The 18,308-nt window shown below is 41.4% G+C and overlaps 1 protein-coding gene across 9 annotated transcripts in view; it reads left to right on the top strand.

Annotated features, from left to right (window-relative positions):
- The window catches only part of plekha1b (pleckstrin homology domain containing, family A (phosphoinositide binding specific) member 1b), a 41,096-nt gene that overhangs the window by 126 nt on the left and 22,662 nt on the right, over positions 1-18,308 (top strand). For 7 of the 9 annotated variants that reach the window (XM_015346649.2, XM_015346653.2, XM_006630421.3 and 4 more), the window contains exons 2-5: positions 13,238-13,271; positions 14,320-14,483; positions 17,253-17,309; positions 18,029-18,074. In XM_015346649.2, coding sequence (XP_015202135.1) covers positions 14,343-14,483; positions 17,253-17,309; positions 18,029-18,074 — 244 coding nt within the window. In that variant the 5' untranslated portion in view covers positions 13,238-13,271; positions 14,320-14,342. Of the gene's footprint in view, positions 1-12,757; positions 12,985-13,237; positions 13,272-14,319; positions 14,484-17,252; positions 17,310-18,028; positions 18,075-18,308 lie in introns of those variants that run through there. The other 2 variants (XM_015346651.2, XM_015346650.2) reach the window with 2 other exon arrangements.

The raw sequence follows: 18,308 nt of genomic DNA, 5'->3' as shown, positions 1-18,308 counted from the left end.
AAGAGAGCTGAACTTGTGTTTTTGTCTGGGAGGTTTTCTTGCCTATGGTTTGAGACCGGAGGAGAGAGCTGGTTGCGTGCGAGATTGAGACGTTCGTGGCGTTTCGCACCAAGTACCGTGAAATAAAATCGCAGCTAGCGGACGGGGTTGTTTCTGCGCTCCTTGGCTAGCACACCGAGTAGTTGGATATACTGTACATGTTAATACATGTTGTTGGTAGCCCCCAGAGGCCCCGACTATTGAAGCTACTTCACTGCGCTTAATTGTTGGCTGTGATTTTCTTTGTTGAGAAAGTAGTTTAACTACGAATGAGCAGTATCGTCGCAAGCTGTACTTACAGTTGCTGTTTCAAACTTTTAAAAGAGCACAGGGAATGATGAAAAAGAAGGCTCTCGTTTCAGTCGAATAATACTATATATTAAAACTACAGACAGCAAGACCTTTTAAGTGCGTCGGTAGGTGCAGGGGGTTTGTAGCATCCGAGCGCGGATATGTAGCCACGTTGTTGAAGTTTCACCTTGATTTTGTAAAAGTTCAATGTAAACAGTATGACGTTGTTTCCTGTACTGATTTAATATGTTTTAAAGGTTTAATTGGTCGGCTCACTGAAGCTGTAATGGTCTTAAAGGTGATTGTAGCTATTGTATTCTCCTAGTTTGGTATTCAAATGCATTTATTAGTGCTCTACATTGTGTTAAAGAACGCATAATTATTGCGTTTGGCAGTAGGCTCAGTGGTCCTTTACACAATCGGTGTCTTTGTGTTTGTCAACCGGTGTTTTCCAATTATAAAATAGGTTGAATACACGTGATCAGCTCTCGCAAAATTGAGCTCCCTATCCGACACAGTTAGCATTTTTCTTTATTGCGTTTGCAGAAAAAGCCCTTATAAAATCAGCATATTGGTACTGATTCGCTAGAATCAGACTTAATCATGAGAATTAACAGTAGGACACATATACCAACAATATTAGACAGGTTTTCTGTAGTCTTTTCGTAACGAGGTAATGGATAGTTCTTCAAATGACAAGTCAAGCTGCTGGATGAGTCTTAAAATTTCACCTTAGAGTGTTTTTGAAAGTCTGCATGTTGCCATCCGATCCTTCTGCTTTCTGAATTAAGGCAGTTCTCTCGTTATAAGACTTTGTTTCCTCTTTTAGGGGTGTTGGGGCTAATTTTACTTACTGTGGCTTGAGAACATCAGGAGCAGTGAAGTCCCACTGTTAGGTTTGGAATAAAAGGTATGCCCATATAGCAAAGTGTATTTGCGACCATCACGGGACAAGATGTTTTAGGATCCTCCAAATGCACTCTCCTGGTTCCACATGAGGTCTGTGTGGCACCAAAGCTGAAACAGAAAGATATTTTTGAGAACTTTCATTGTCTTAAGGGGGAATAGCACATTCCACGCTATATTCAATGAAGGCAGTTTTCTATGCTCATGGTGAACTGTGCTCATGTATGCTGTGAATGGAATTACTTGTCGTCCAAAGAAATGTTATTTGATACATTTAGATGTAGTACTTAAACATAAATGGCCTTTTAAAGCAGTGAAACCCAAGAATGTCACTATCTTTGTGACATTATACAAATCTCATGAGGTCAGGATCTTGACTGAGACTGTGCTATGAGCTTGCCACCTCATATTCAGTGCATCTCTGGCCATTGGCAGGAATGCAATTAAAGCTGTGCCACATCAGTGTTATCTATTTAGGGCCTCAAGGATCTTGTATAAATAATACTAATGAAGGAGGCAAACACATGAGCTGATTCATAAATATTTAAAGACTTTCTTCCTTTTGGCCTTTGAAAAAGGAGCCACAGTTGGTAGAACATAAAAATATTCAGACTTGCTCACAATGCGAGTCTTAGTGTCGTGGTATCTGCCAATGCCTCTTTCATCAAGTACTGGTATTCCAAAAGCAGGCCGACTTTAAATTTTAGAAGGACAACTTTATCTTCATTTCATCCCTCTGTATGTTGTGTCATCATGTTGTTTTTTTTGCAAAGTGTTGTGGAATGCAGCTTAAAATTACAAAATAGTTTTGTGTTCTCATTGTGAAAGATATGTACAACCCTGTGGTTTCTCGGTCAGGTCTTGAGACCTTTCCACCCACTCCTACCCTTTTCTGCAGACACCGGTCTGAAAGAGACTGACTTCAGAATAACTCAAAATGATGCGTGTTTTATTCGAAGGGCTTGTTCCACTGGAGTACAGTACGGCAAAAAAGTGCAAGTCATGAGTCTTCTGTTCATACACCTCTGGAAAGGAGAACCAGCTCTAACAGTGCTTTTTGTGGCCTATCTGTGTTATACTTCAGTGGAATGCTTGTTGCCATTGTGCGTTTCTAGGCTTGCTCTTTATCTTCATTTGCAACTAACTGGGATAAAAAAAAACTGAGACTTAGACATTTATCTGTGTTGTTAGGTAAAACCTAAGGCATTTGTTGGGTGTAACCATGTCATCATTTGACTTCATATTCTACCTGCATGTAATGCTTTGCACTTGCCACTATTGAATGTGCTTTTCCTGTTTCTTGCCTAGTTCTAATTAATATATTGAAGTTCACTTGCATTTCTTTTCCTGTGTTGATTGGCTTGCCGCTTACCCACATTATCTGATATGACTTGATTACTCTTCTCATCTTATGAAACAGATTCCTTGTATACCCCACAAATAATGTCACCTCATTTTGAGGCCTCTCAATATATTAATCTTATTAGAGTCCCTAAGTTTTTGGTTTGAGAATTATTCTTCTATAGGAAACGTTTTAAAAGCTCTTTAGAAATCTAAGTGTACAATCATACAATATTGGTATCCTATATTAGTTAAAAATGTAACATTGTAGTGCAACAGGGTCCGATATATGGACGAGGCTTTATGTGAATTGCAGGGGGATTTTTAAATATTTGTGGATATTTGTTAATTGTGCACAAGACATGCAGAATTGTGAAAAAGTAATGTACCTTTATTATTAATTTGGGAAATCCAGAGTAGACCCATTTAAGAACATTCCAGTAAATTCTTAACCAGACATTTTGCTGCAAAATATATTACATTAATGAAGTATTCATACATTCATTGCAAGCAATAAAATATTGAAATCAGTAGATAGTCTGATTCTACACAACAGCTGTAGAAGAAGATTCTAGTTGCCTAAGCATTTTAGACTAAAACAGTGTTTCCTTTAAACTCTGTGCCTTGTGTTTGTCATTATATTGTTTATAACTGAACATTTGGCTTAAATTTATTATCTTGCAGGACATTGGAATCTCCTGTAAAGTTTTAAATTCTAGCATCTTTAACCAACACTTGTCTTTATATTTGTTTCCAAAAAGTTGCACATTTATTTACAAAAGCTAATTGGTTACATATTTGTCTTTATGCACAAGGTTGTGTTTACTTAAAAAAAAACTCTAACATGGACCAGAGGAGGGTGTTCTTTAATTTAATTAATGATCATTTAACTCAAGTAGTTCTGCCAATTCAGGTGCTTGCTCAAGCCAGGCTTTCTCCTTGCTTTATTCAGTGTGGAAATCTAAGAAAAGAGACTAAAAATGAAACTTGGGGTCTTCAAAATTAACATGCGCAGTGTTGTGCTCTACGGTTCTGAATTCTGGAAGGTGACCAACACCATCTCAGAGGAGATGACGTCTGACACCTTTCAGAGCAAGTGCCTATGGCAGAAAAAGATGTACTGACCAAACTGGAATGACCATCTGCAACGAAGGCTTTTAGACCTCAGGTCGCTCACTACAATACTCACAGAGGAAGATGGAAGTGGCCAGACCATGTCTTGTAAATGCCCCTCTGACTCTCTGCCACGAGCAGCGCTACGCTGGACGCCACAAGGGAAAACAAGTAGAGGCAGACCCAAGGAGACATGTGGAGGGGGAACTCGCCTGGGGAACTGCACCAAGAACAGCAGCAGGTCCCATGCAGCTGCCTCATGTCAGAGGCGGCACAGTAGAGCCCTGCTCAGATGTCAAGTCATCGTCCAGGTGTTGTGGGTCGGAGCCTTACTGTGACTGGGGTTCCCTGAGCTCCAGCACACACGTGTCTGAGCCCCAGGAGGGTCGAGGGTAGAAATATACTCGGCCAACAAAAATAATTATTTGATTTTGTGTGGTACTGTACACTATGTATATAGTGCAACAGAGCTCGCTGTATCACCTGCAAATACACATCCACCACCACACTCATTCAAGGCCCCTCAGGACAATTCCGGATCACCCAGACAGCATCTTGTACCTCCAGCAACCTTATTTACTGTATCTCTTGCAGTAAATGCCCAGCCATCTACATTGGAGAAACAGGAAGGAGACTCGGAGACCGCTTCAGAGAACACGTCAGGGCTGTGAGGATTAAAGATCTCTCCAAGCCCATTGTTTCTCATTTCACCTCTGACGGCCACGACCACACTAATCTCTCCGTCTGTGTTCTCAAAGACGGTTTTCCGAGCTCATACATCAGAAAGAGCACCGAAACCAAAATTATTCTGCAGCTAGGATCACACATTCTCCCTTCCCTTAACGACAGATTACTGTTCTTTTAAATTTTCTCCATTCATTGGAAGTTTCATTTCACACCTCTCTGCACCCATTCTGACTTCACACCTCTTGATTGGCCTCTCTTTCTGTCCCCTGCTCCCGCCTCTCACTCCTCCTCCCTCCCAACCTTTGTTCTCCCGCTACTTTACCTTTGCCTACTGCCCTGTCTCTCTCACACCTGAAGAAGGCTCCACGGCCGAAACATTGTGTTCTCTTTCTTCTTTTTTTTCAGCATGGAATAAACCTATTGTTCCTTTGCAGCCTACGCATGCTGACGCAGCTACCCACCTGAACCACTATGTATATGTTTTGGGATTAGAAACCATCTTTTGTGGAAGTTCATGGAAATTACTGAACTGAAATCATAGCATCGTACTTTGTATATGAGACAAAGACAATTAAATATCCCTTGCTATATTTATATTAATCAAGTAATTTGCATTCCAGATTCTACTTCCTAAAACAGAACAGCATAGCATTTCCTAAAATGTAGAAGGTAACGCTGAGAGATAGCAGGGACATGTCTATGTAAATCCTGCCAAAGTTAGCAATGAGATAGGGAGTGAAGAAGGAGTTGAAGGGTGTTGAAGGATGCTAACTTTTAAAATAGCTGACTCTCTGCTCAGTTTAGCAATTATTAAATGTGGTGTTACTATGTTTTAACAGCCCTTCTCTATTTAGAAGAAGTGTTCAGCCACATTGTTGGTACAGCGCACCTTAAATGGCATTCCACCCTCCCACAGCTCTTGTCCCAGGCTCTAGAGCAGGTTGGGCAGTGTGCTGTCCTGCCCACTCCCTCCCTGGTGTTGCTGCGTTCTCTGGTTGTGAAGAACTCAGGACTTAAGAGAACAAAAGCTGCAACACATGCCTCTACATACAGTTCTTTCTGTTTTTTTTAATATCAACTAATATTGAGAGCTGTGGAAAAGGCATGCAATTATTTGCACATCTCGATTCACATTCTGTACTACTGTTAAACAAATTTCACTCTGTGATTTTGAGAGAGAGCCCAATTCACTGTGCTGTAGTATAGGACACCAGTTAGGTCAGTGTGTATTTGCCTCCTTTGTGTCATGGGTGTGTGAAAGGTAAGGACTGATATGAAATTCCAGTGGTTTTTGGTGTTGCTCTTTAATTGTATACTCAGCAATGTGCTGCTTTACTGTTATCCCTTGACTAGATTCTGGCAGTTAGTCTAGAAATTGCCAGGTGATTTGACGAATCATAGTGCTGATTAAAGTGTTTTCAGGATCCGGTAAACTTGTTTTCTTGACAGTTCATTCAGTTTACCCACTTACAGCCCACGTTACAAGAGCAATGATTCCAGTTAACCGCTGCTGGGTTACTGGATCACTCCAGTTACTGGATCACTCCAGTTACTGAAAATATACTGGCTGAGGAAACATTTTACTAAGAATGACATCCACATTGGTGTACGCTTTCTACTGTATTTGTGTGTATTGAAGTTCAGCCATTTTCTTGTTGAACTTTGTGAGTCCCTAATAAGTAAGGTATTTGGGGAAGTTGGGGGATAGTCTTTAAGTGGTAGTTTAGAGACTTAGCGGTATCTGCCTGTCTGCCAGGTAGGCAAAGTAATGTGCTGTTGGACTGACTCTCCATCCCATAGTGTTACAGGAAGAAATGAAGGAGGGTTGCTGGAACTGCCTTTGTAGATCATATTCTACATTTACTGTAAATTAATGATCATTTTCAGTTTCACAAAAGAGTATAAATACAAATACAGCAGCAGTGCTATGTTTTTTTGGCCCTATACAACTAATCATTTGGTGAATGTTTTATAAAATAAGTAAACTGATCTTTTTAATAGATTAAATTCTCCTCAAACATAGGCACATCTTTACTTTACTGAAGCTGGTGGTCATGACTAGGCTTGTTGTTTAAAAATTGTGAGGAATAAGACTGGGATTCAGTGCTGCAGAATACATTACATCAGGTCTAAACTGTACTTCAACAAAGGTGCTTAACTGTATTCTGTGCAGCCACCTACACTAGAACCTTGTATTTGAGGAGTTAGTCTACTGTGTTACTCAAGGCAAGGAGGAACTCTGAGGATCCTTTCTTAAGCTTGCCATCTGAATGGTGAACCCCGACTCTGTCTGTTCAGTCTTAATAGTAACTTCATTGTAAATATTTAAAACACATTTGGACCATTCTCTTCCTGCCACGTGAAACTTAATCATTTGAGCACTGAACTGAAGTCTTTCTTACCTTCTGTCCTTCAGAAACACTATTCCATTCTTGTGTTCAGAGATCATCCTTCACAGTCATTCATTACTTCATACAGCTGTACTAAACTTTAACAAAGTTGAGAATCATTTCAAACACTAGACTGTGCACGTGATGTTGAAATAAGTGGGAATTCTTTCAAACAGCTTCAACACAGTATCTCTGCATTTAGTCCCTCTACAATTTCCATAAGCTTCCTGTCCTCATGACTAAATGAATACATCACGATGGTAACAAAGAGCTCTTCTAGATGGCTGAGCCTCTCTGCCATCTTGGAAAGAGACTGAACACTGATATTTCATGATACACAGTGTGGAATGATATAGGTCCTACTAAGTGTTCTAGGTGCATTATTCCAATCTCTAGCTGAAAATGACTTCCTGTCTAGTTATTTTCTAAGTGGGTCATAGTTTCGGCCAGGTAATTTGGAATCCAGTGTATGGATTGGGGAGACCATTGGCCTGGTGTGCAGTGAGATGACTGTCATATTTAGCAAAAAAATCATAATCAAGACAGTTCATGTGTACTGGGGGTTAGGAAGGTGATAGAAGACCTTCTGGGGCACAGTGCAAGACCACTGGCTCCCCAAAGCCAGACATCAGAGCACGCTGATCCATTTGACATGTTCCAGCTGAGCCTTTTATTACTTCATGGACCCTTCATTCAAACAGTATTCCCTTTACTTGTACTAAAGATGTTAGCTTTAGGAAAATGGAAGTTGCAAGATACCTATTGCATTTTGTAAGAAACTTAAAATCTGCAGCTGTTAGGGACCATTTTCTTAAAGGGTCTTGGGGGGGTGTTAGTGGGGAAAAAGTGTAAAGGTAATCCACGGCACAGGTGTCTCGGGTTCGAATTTGGTTATGTTACTACTGGACTGTGGCTGAGATTCCTGGAGTGGCAGAGCACAGCTAGGAGAGCTAGGTGTCAGCAGGGGTAACATTGGGATTAAGCCGGCGTCACACTACGACTTTTCCTAGGATTTTCAGTTGTAGCCTTCATTTACATAATCGTAAGAAAATCACAGAGAGTTGTAGAATCGCAGCGCGCCCGTTACCATCAGTTGTGTAGTGTGACACCCCCAGCGACTCTTATATCTGTTATAGCGCTCTTTAATGCCTCTACAACTCTCTGCGAGTCACAAGTCGTAGAGGTGGGCAGTGAGCCTGATGTGTACCTGTGAGATAATGTGCCCAATATGTTCCATGTTATAACGCAATACTAATTTGCTTACAATGTTTGTTTTAAAGGTGTTTTATATTTTTAACTGTGTTTTCTGAAGATGTTTATTTATGGAAAACAATGCCTGTGTTACATTTTTCAAGATGTTTATGTGCTTGTTCTCCATGTTGTTGGTGACTTTCATGTGGTGCTCCTCTTGTGCTCCACGTTGATTGGCTACCAAAATGAGGCGACCTCACGGTACTTTTCTGACGCAATACGAGATTTGGAACCATGGTGGAAAGTCGTGAGGGACTCATGTAATTACTCACCCCCTGCGATTCCTTGTCGTCTAATTTGACACCCTCTAGGACAGAAAAGGCAGTGAGATTCAGCAACTGCAGTCGTTAAATTTGACATGCGCTCCGACTAGAAGTCGTGTCGAGTCCTGCAGTGTGACACCGACTTTAGTTGACGAAGTCTCTCTTAGATGGCCTGTGGTCCCCAGCCAATACACTGTGTGTCCTGGGAGTGAAAAAAAACCCTTAAATGAAAAATACAAAGCCTTCTATAGTGATGAGCTGAAAATGTGAAACGCATAACTTTGAAATACAAAACAGTTGTGTAATTCTTGAAATGGCTGCAGCATAGAGCTCACAGAATGGATTCTGCTTTTTGATTGTTTTTGCCTCAGTTCCTAATAATACAATCCCCATCATTTCAAAAGCTGAGCTATTATACTTTGCACATGAACTATAAAGTATTCTGCCTCAAGTTTCAACGGGCATAATGTTGCTATTGTTTGCTGACTACATTGTTCCTAGCTAGCTGCAACAACCTCCTATTACTGCCTTTGTGCTGTTTTATAGCCTGGCAACTTGGATGCCAGCTGAGGACAAAGCTGTCTTTACACGGGGGAATGAATGCAGATGTGCTCTGCGTCAGTAGAGGCTTTGGCTTAAGGCTGGAATGGGTATCAGCTGCAGGCCAGAGCCTGTGGGCTGAATCCCCAGCATCGCTCCACCCTCCTATGTGTATAATTTGGGTTTGTCCATTCTCTGGGCTTTCAGGTCAGCAGTACTCACTTTTACTTTAGGAACTCAATCCTGCAGGTTTTAGTGGTTGAAGAGCGTTAATGCTCACAAAACTAAAGAATGTATTTATCGTGGTTGTACAGGACCAAAAAAAATGTAGCTGTAGGTCCTTGCTGTTGTGATCCTGTACTGATCATGATTGTTCTGACCTCTTTTGGCTTGGATTCTACTCTTTTGTTATATATCAACCAAATGCAGAGGGTTCATGTAGTTTTTTTTTAATTATTTTCTTGTCAGTGCTGTAAATGTTCAATCTTTTCATAGGTTACATTCTGTTGTATTACAAACCTTCTAATTGGATTTTTGTTAAGAGATGTCTTACTGCAGAGAAATGCTTCTCTGTGTATGGTTGCCATGTTAGCACGCCTAACCTGGCATTTATAGCATGGGTAGTGTTAGTTACAGCATTGCCATGGGACTCGTGCTGCAGTAGTGGTTAATATTGCCCTTTACTGTATGCATTGTGTTGATAAGGTTTTGATGCAGAGGAGCAGAACAGCGTCTGTGATTTATCAAAGGCCATCTTCAGACAGCCACTATATTGAGGGCTTCCTGCTGTGTTGTCTCATATGAACTGGAAAGGCTGCCTCATGCCTGTTTCACACACTGACACCTTTTTTCAGTTTGTAAACAATTGACTTTAATGGTGCAAAGGCCAGACCCGAAACACAAAGTCCAGCATCTTAATATCGGGTCACTGTTTTAAAATCTTTTTGTTCGGTGGAATGCACTAGCAGGTTTTCTCTGTCAGCAGATTTTACAACAAATACAAAGTGCAGGAAGAGCCATAGGAAACTGTCAGGAACAGCACTAGTCTGAGCTGTAGATTAGAAGCAGGAGAGGCTGCTGGTGATTGGAAAGTGTGAGAGAAACTGAGTCAGAGGACCATGCAGTTTATCTAACCTGACAGGGGTAGTTCAGTCCATTCTAGTGCAGGTCTTTGGTGTAGCTGGGTCCTTGTGTACACAATTGAATGATAAAATAAGACAGACCTAGAATGGAAAAGACTTGAAGGTCTGCTGTTTTGCTAGCCCTGTTATATATGAATTAAATGTTTTGGATCTGTGACTTTTTTAACTTTTGCATTTAATGAAAATGTTTCTGATTTCAGACTGGATCTGAAGATGAAGCCAGACTGTTCACTTTGTCAAGCTCAGTCAAACCTTTACCTGCACCCTTAAATGCATAACTGAATCAAATATTGACTTCTTTTAACAGAAGTGTTGTGCCTACAGTGTGAGATGGGTTTCTGTCATTTTCCTCTTTGCCCGCCTTTTCTTTCTTTGGCTCACTAATAAAGTGTGTTTATTCTGGAATGATTCCTGTGTGGTGTGTTAGTTCTGGATGAGGAAAAAAGCACAGTCAACTCCAAATGCCCATCTTCACAAAGGCACCAGTCATGTTCCAGAAATTGGAAGTGAGAGGACTGGTTTGAGATTAGTTTTGAAAGGGAAGTTTCATCCAGTAAATGTAACAGTCTTGGCTATTGTTTTAGTCTACCTGTGGTGTAGCATACAAGGTTAAATGAAAGGTACAGTGCAAACCTGCCCTCTCCATTTTAACATTTTCAAGGGAGTACAGGTAGTGATTAAAAAAATGTAAACATCTAAATAAGGAGGGACACCAAAATATCGAAAGCATGGCCTTCCACATAGGTAGTTTCATGCATTGCTTAAGCAAGTAACATTCCAGCATTTTTAAAGTTGTATGAATAATGCTGTACAGGCCTGGTTGCCCATTATTACAGCTTGCAGGGTGCTAGGAGGAGCCCTCAGTGACATTCAGACAGGGGTAATTGATGGGGAGCATTTAACTGGAACATTATGGACCAAGGTAGCTCAACTTGCTGATGTTTCAGAAGCAGCAGTATCTAAGTTGATGTCTTTATGGAGCTTCAAGGCAAAGACACCATCAGAAAAGGGAAACTGGGCGTACAGTAAGTGTGTATGCCAGAGTGGTGATATGCCTTAAATGGAAGTGCAAGGCGAAACAGGCAAGCTACTTCCAATCAAATTTGGCTGCAATTTTCAGGTGGGATAGCTGGTTTCATGGAGAGTAAATGTTAACAGCTGGTTTGCAATGCTCCAACCACTTCTCACACCTGACTATGCACTATGTGAGTCCGAAGAGAACAGGCTACGGTCAGACTAATCATCCTTCACCATATTCTCAGCAAACAAGTGCACGTATGGCACCGACCTAAAGCCGTTTCAACAGTGATGGGTCATGGTGCTTCCACAACATTGTGGGGTGCATTTTCCTGGGATGATTTTGGTGAACTAATTTCCTGTAAAAGGCAACGGTACCGAGTTATCGTCTTCGTCCCCATGGTGCAGGGGTTCTTTCCTGCCAGAAGAGGTGGGGTGTCTTCCAGGTTGAGCATGCCCTCATCCACAGAGCATGTGAGGTCACCCAATGGTTTGATGAGCATGACAGTGAGGTTTTCCATGTGTCACGGCCTAATTAGTCACCTGGTCTGGATCCAATCGAGGATTGATGGGATATTGTAGAACGAACCCTGAGACAAGTTTTTCCACCACCATCAGCCAGACGTGAGCTGTTTGACCTTCCCTTGAACGAATGGTGCCACATCCCTCCTGCGGTTTTCCAGACAGTGGTGGACTCTATGCCATCTTACATGTCGGTCGCACATGCTCAGTGCCCTATTGAGTGATGTTACTCCGGTGTTTCATTGTCCAGAGCCTGTACCTCTAAATGCAGCTTCTGCTTGTAGCAGTACATTTCAAATTTGTATCCTGATATGTAGCTTGGTAATCTGTTGGAGTCTTTGTTTCCAGGAGACAAGAGGTGCAGATGGTACAGTTCGTAAAGAAAATGCTGTGCAGGAAACAGCCCGCCCATTAAATATTTTCAGCACAGGAAAATTGAGACATTTTTAGATTAAATGTTTGTAAGACTATTTTCTTTACTCTGGGTACTGACAGTTGTGGCAAACCACCAGAGTACACATACCTTGCACCAAGGAAGCTGCTCAGTTCACTGTTGTCTCTACAGTATTCTCCTTTCTACCCGACTACATGGGATCTCTGGTCCTAGGAGAGCTAGTCATATGGGGTATGAACTAATGTTTTCTTGTGCAGTCCCAAGAGTGTTATCGTTTAGAAATAAAACACTTGCAGGACATTAGTTCTCTCTGCTCCCTTTAAACTTTGCTCATAATGTTACTGTTTCAGCAGCGTGGGGGGTTGGGATTTCAAAAGGATTGCATTATGTACGAACAATAAAGACGATTTTCAAAAAATCGTTAAGAGTTGATCTAACAGGTTTGTAAAGGTTGGGGAGGTATACAGCAGTGCTGTACAGCACAAGTACAGTTCATCCGTCCTCTGCGGTCTGTTCTCACTGTTGCTTCCCAGAGGTACTGTACCAGTCATATTACAGTTAGAACTGAGACAGAAGACAGGTCTTAAACTTGCTTTAAAACAGGTGTTTCACCCAATTTATTTTTTACTGTTTTTTTAGTGTACCAGCATGTCATATTGATTGTAAAGGACTGAGTAAATTTTCGTAAGTCTTGTTTAACATTAAGAGTGAGCCTCTGGTGCTCTTAGTATGGGATTTAGAATTAGAGTATAGAACTGGACGCAGTCAATATGTTCTGTCATGTTCTACATACTCCACTGCAGTGATTGCAAAAGTTGTTTTTCCAGCTTCCATTAGGCCTTGTGTGGGATGGTAAAGCCCTGGAGCTAATAATTTTAATGTTTGTGCAACTCCAGCTTCCAGTAACTCCTGGCAGTGTGCTGGGGGAGAAGAGGAAGTGTAGCCGTGCTCGTGTGCATTTCCCACCAGGAATGATCACTGTAACAATGAGCTGCTCCATGCTCTTTGTGTCACAAAAGCACTGGGAAAAAGAGAACGTGGAACCCGCCAAAGTTGTGTAGCCTCTTCATCGGCTTACTTTCAGAATTGTGAGTAAAAAAAAACAAGTCACGACACTTCAGAGAAGTGCGGTGATGTACTGTAAGTCCTGACTCTGAGACAGTAATCAATTCATCTGGCAATTAGAATACCAGATTAGTTATAATGGAGATGATTGAAACTGAAAATGAGAAAATTATAGCCTTGATTCTGCTTTTGTTAGATTTAGTTTGAGTTCACCTTTTTTAATAATTTTTCCCACATTGTTTCTATAAATTGTTTTTCCTTTTACACTGTTTCTAGGAAGAAGTTGGGATTGCTCCTTCATTCTTCTGAGGTCTGTACTGGTTTTTACAGTGGCTTCTTTTACTGAGAATTGTGTAGGGGTTGTAACAATTTCCTCATGCTTTATTACTGGACTTTTGACTCCTGGCATTATAAATGTACAATGTGAAGGAGCTGCAAGACTGCTTACAAAAGCAGCCCATTTGTATTCTCGGTGGAAAAAGCATAACAAGAAAACTTGTGAAGAGGAACAGTAACTAGGACTGCTTTGAGAGAGGCTATTATTAATATTTGCAATGTGCACTACCGACCCTGTCACACCAACCTAAACAGCTTAATGTCCTTGATCTGGATTACACTGTGCTCAAGACTCAGAGTTTCTGACATTTGGTTGCAATGAACAGAACTTGGGTTTGAGTTCTCTATAAATACCTCCCTTGCATAGGCTTTACCCATGCATTTCTCACATTAAATGTATTTTTTACACTTTTACTTGGTTTTAGACAATCTGAATGTCAGATTAGCCTGGATATGACCCAGAAAGTGCAAGAATCAGTGGGTGTCTCTACTTTTTAACTAGAATAGCACATTGCTTTAGGAAATTAAAGCATATTGCTTTAACATTAAAATCCATATGGTATCTTGAATCCCGCTTTGAATGTTGCAAATTCGGTGCTTTGTATTATCATATCAGCTTTGAAGAGGAAAGCAAACAAGTCTTATCTGGGAAATGTCTTCATTTTGCATTTGTGCAAGCGTTAAAACCCGTCTGTGCTGTGGAACTGAATGTTTCTTTAATTTTACAAGTCAATGATTAAATAAGTATGATTTGTAGGGTCTGTAGTTGCAGGAGAAATTAGCAAGTGTGCCGTAGCTGCCAGATGTGAGGGGGAGGGGGGAGGATGGGGAGGAGGGCGAGAGGTGAAGAAAGGGGGTGGGGGGTGTGTACAGTACATGAGTCACTGTAGATCTCCACAGGCAGGAATGAAGGACCTGCTGCTTCTGCTCGACAGACTGGATGTTTCTGAGCGCCATCTCCACCATCTCTGCGCTGCCGTCTCTCCCTCTCGTTCACTCTCTCTCTCTTTCGTTTCTCGCAGAAGTGGAATGTGCAGGTTTGGAGATGCCTTACGTGGATCGGCAGAACCGGATCTGTGGGTTCCTGGACATCGAGGAGAATGAGAACAGCGGCAAATTCCTGCGCCGCTACTTTATCCTGGACACGCGCGAGGGCAGTCTGGTGTGGTACATGGACAACCCCCAGGTAGGGAATTGTCTGCAGCGGGCACTGTAGACGTGCTCACATCCAGCTGGCAGTGCAGCGGACGATCTCATCACTGTGTAGATCTTTATGGTGTGCAACAGGCTGTAGACCGAGGGAGCATTTGCTATTGTACTGCACTTATTGCACTTATGTGCTTAACTTTATGCTGCACTATATAAATGCAGCCTTTCCCCTCTGTGCTCAAAATACTGAGGGAAAACAAAGCTGCAACTGGATCCTGGGACACTCGGAAGTACAACAATCTCTTCATCAGGTTTGGTCAGCAGTCTGAGAGCACATTCAGTGAGTTTGTGAAACGTCTTTGTGGAGGTGGATATTTCTGACATTTTTGAACAGGTAGGCATGCAGATGATACCCAGCTGAGGTAACGTCACTCTGCTGCAAAGGTTTGGAGCTCTAATGTTGGTAGGTTAGTATGACATGCGAAGTAGTAGCATTAGTAAAACAACACTTCACCCACACTCAGATGGACAGGTTCTTTGGGGTTATATTCGCATTGTAACAGACTGAGCTTCTTGACTGTTCAGTAAGTCTTGCGTTTCTTGCTTCTCCCTACTGTGGTGTAAACGTGCACACGCGCCACAGGACATTGGGGATGGGTGCTGTGAATGTTTGTCCTTTTGTGTCTTTTCAAAAAAGGCATAGGAATGTGTAATGCAACTTTTTAAAATATGGATCTGCATTACTGGTTAATTTGGCTGTAAGGGTGTGCTTAAAAAATAAGTTTCATTTTCAATGGGCCTGTGAACCTAGTTCATGCTGTGTGTAGGTGTCTTTGTGCATGTGGGACTGTGACCATTTGACTTGAGTTGTCTGCAAGATGTAATCAGCAGATCTCTGAAGAGTGTTTAGTCAGCGCCGACTCTGATGGGGCCAAGCAAAGTTATCGCGCCATCATTTATTAATACTTTCCTAGGTTTTAAATAATTCACTTTGTTTCTATTTATATTTCTAACAGACATTCTTAAAGTTTCATGCACTGCTCTCGCCTCCTTTCATTGGATTTTTGTGTCTACTAGCCTTTATGAAATTGTGGTATGGTTCTTTTCAGGCACAGGAAAGCAGTTAAAATGTTAATAAAGCAGTGCAATTTATGAATCATGTCACTAACTCCTAAACCCCCTATACATGCATATAAATATAGATTCTTTAAGTAGAAATATTGTTTATAGTATAATCAAAATGGATGCGACCGTAATAATTGTTCAAGCACATCTGGGATGACTGTGCTTAGAATTACTGCTAGAGAAAAAGCATTCGAATTTTATTTATGGGTTGTGTGTACTGTATACTGTATATGATGCCGCCCCCCCCCTCCAAAAAATGAATCATTGTAATCCAGACAGAGCGCATTGCCTTTAAAAAATCTGTAGTTCAGCATGGTTAAGTCTGATGGATAAGATTAAACCCGCTGTGGGTAATTTTAGAAATGCAGTTTTGATCAGGGAAATTACAGAGTGCAGATGCACTGTGCCACCTGCCTTTATTCTTCTTTTCCTCCTGCACTCCTGGCTGCAGATTCCCATCTGCCCGGTGCTCTCAGCTCTGTGCCCTGTCACTAGAGCAATGTGGTGAGGGAAAGGGCAGCTGCTCCTTCACCCCCTTCTCAATCAAAAAGGGTTTTCAGCCCGTAGCATGCAGCTGCTGAAATATTGCTTTGCTTTTTTTATTCACCTGAGGTCCTAACTGCCAGGTAGAACTATTTTTGTAATTCAATTTTCAGGTCATCTTGATGTCCGTGCCTGCCACTACTGCTTGCCATCTAAATTGGAACATTTTTATGCAACACTGGATAAAAATTACAAGTATTTTGTCGTTATTCAGCCGCTGTTAGACTGCAGCTATGCATTTTTTCCTGATGTCAGTTGTAAATGTTAAGCCTTATTTCAATAGTGTTGTTCATCAAGGTCTGGGATCTCACAGAATTAGCTATCATTCATGTAAACAAGCATAAAGTATTTTTTGTTTTTATAGTGGAATCACTTTGGTTCTCTGGTGAGATTGAGTTCATTTACCCGAAGGCTTTTTATGTGCACAATACCTCATTTGCAGCATTGAAATGTATGTCTCTGCGGTACACACACATGCGTTTTACTTGTCGACAAACATCCTGCTGCCCTGAAGGAAAGTTCCTACAACTCCTATCAGCTCCTCCACCCATCGTGAGCCCTAATAGCTTGCATTTCTAGTGCAGCCTTGCATCTGTCTGTCTGTACCACTGTACACTTTGCAGCCCTGCAGCAGCTTTCTGCAGTAATCACGACTCCACTGATATTTTTACTGCTCTGTCTAGGGTCACTGATCACCTCGGAACACATCCCACATATGTTGCGCACGATGCTTTGAGTTACCTGTGGAATCTCCCACACTGAGAGTCACGAGCTGCCAGTCAGAAGCACCCCCCACACATGCTGATATTCGCAAACGCCCACACCCAGACTTGACAGTATCTTTATTTTACATTTAAATACACCATTCTAGTTTTGTATGTAGGGAGAACTGAAAAGCCCATAGCTATGTGGCTATAAAATGTTTCATATTTCAAGGCATTTTGTCTTCAGTCTTTGCCGGAATAATAATGTGATATTATTCATTACAGCTCTGGGAGACATTTTTGTTTAATGTTGTGTTCCTAGCTGAGTGAGCCTGTTAGAAAAAGTTCCATGTGACCAGGACCATGACTGACCCTAAGTGACTCTCTTAGCCTGACCCCAGATCTCAGACAGCTGTTCCTTAACTTTCTTTCAGAACCTGCCAACTGGAACTGAGAATGTGGGAGCGCTCAAACTCACCTATATTTCCAAGGTCTGTGGATCATTTTGCTTAGGGCTGAGAGGATGTGTGATGTACACAGAGCGATAAAATGATCAAAGATAGTAATTGTGTGTTTTCAAGAGCACATGAAAATAATTAAATTTGTAAATCTGTTTGAAAGCTGTGTTTTGTGCTGCCTTTTTGTTGAACTTTGTAAAATGTGTCATGTCATTATTCCAGCGAGGCGGTGAGTGCATTAGCTGCTATAATGCATTTCTGTCTCCGAAAGCCCTGTGACACTCCAGAGCCTCTACATTCTTAGACGTGTTCCAAGATGAAGTCTTTTTTTCCCATGCTACTTTTCCCTGAAAATGAAAGACAAGTTGCCAATGTTACCTAATCTTAAAGAAACTTTTAAAAACTGCCACTAGAGATTCACATTACATTAGCATCCAGAATAAATTTAAGTGAAACTTCTAGCATTTCTCTGTGCTGTTTTCTTATCAGAAAAAAAGGTGTGAAACTAGCATATTGGTCAATGTTAACATGTTACTCAGATAGCATAACCTCAGTGATGTTTTGCTGGATGCTGTCAGCAGCCAGTGTCTTGAGACTGGAGGGAAGTGTGGGGTTGTCCACTGACACGATATGTGAATAACACGTTAATTTCACACCCATGTCAGTGTGAGGTCGTCTTGGAGATCTGCGTGAACGCTGAGCCCAGACAAAGCTCCTGCTCATACTAATGCCGTCTTTCTCTCCCTGTACAGGTCAGTGATGCAACAAAGCAAAGACCAAAGGCAGAATTCTGCTTCGGTGAGTATCCAGTAAAGAACTTGTGACTTTCACTTCTCCTTTCTGTTTCATATTGTGTGATTTCTTGGGTCATTTTAACCTTTCTGGAAATTCTGCAGGTGTTCACTGGGAGAATTCTTTAACAGACAGAATTTTAAGAGAAAGAATTGCACATGTTGACCACATGGTTTTAATGTAAGATGACCGATGTTTTAGTTCCAGAACTATGTAAGTGGGTGTCTTGTTCTGGTTGAA

The sequence above is a fragment of the Lepisosteus oculatus genome, chromosome 4, assembly GCF_040954835.1.
Source record: "Lepisosteus oculatus isolate fLepOcu1 chromosome 4, fLepOcu1.hap2, whole genome shotgun sequence".
Lineage (NCBI taxonomy): Eukaryota > Metazoa > Chordata > Actinopteri > Semionotiformes > Lepisosteidae > Lepisosteus > Lepisosteus oculatus.
The sequence above is the reverse complement of the archived record's forward strand: the minus strand, read 5'-3'. Positions and strand labels throughout refer to the sequence as shown.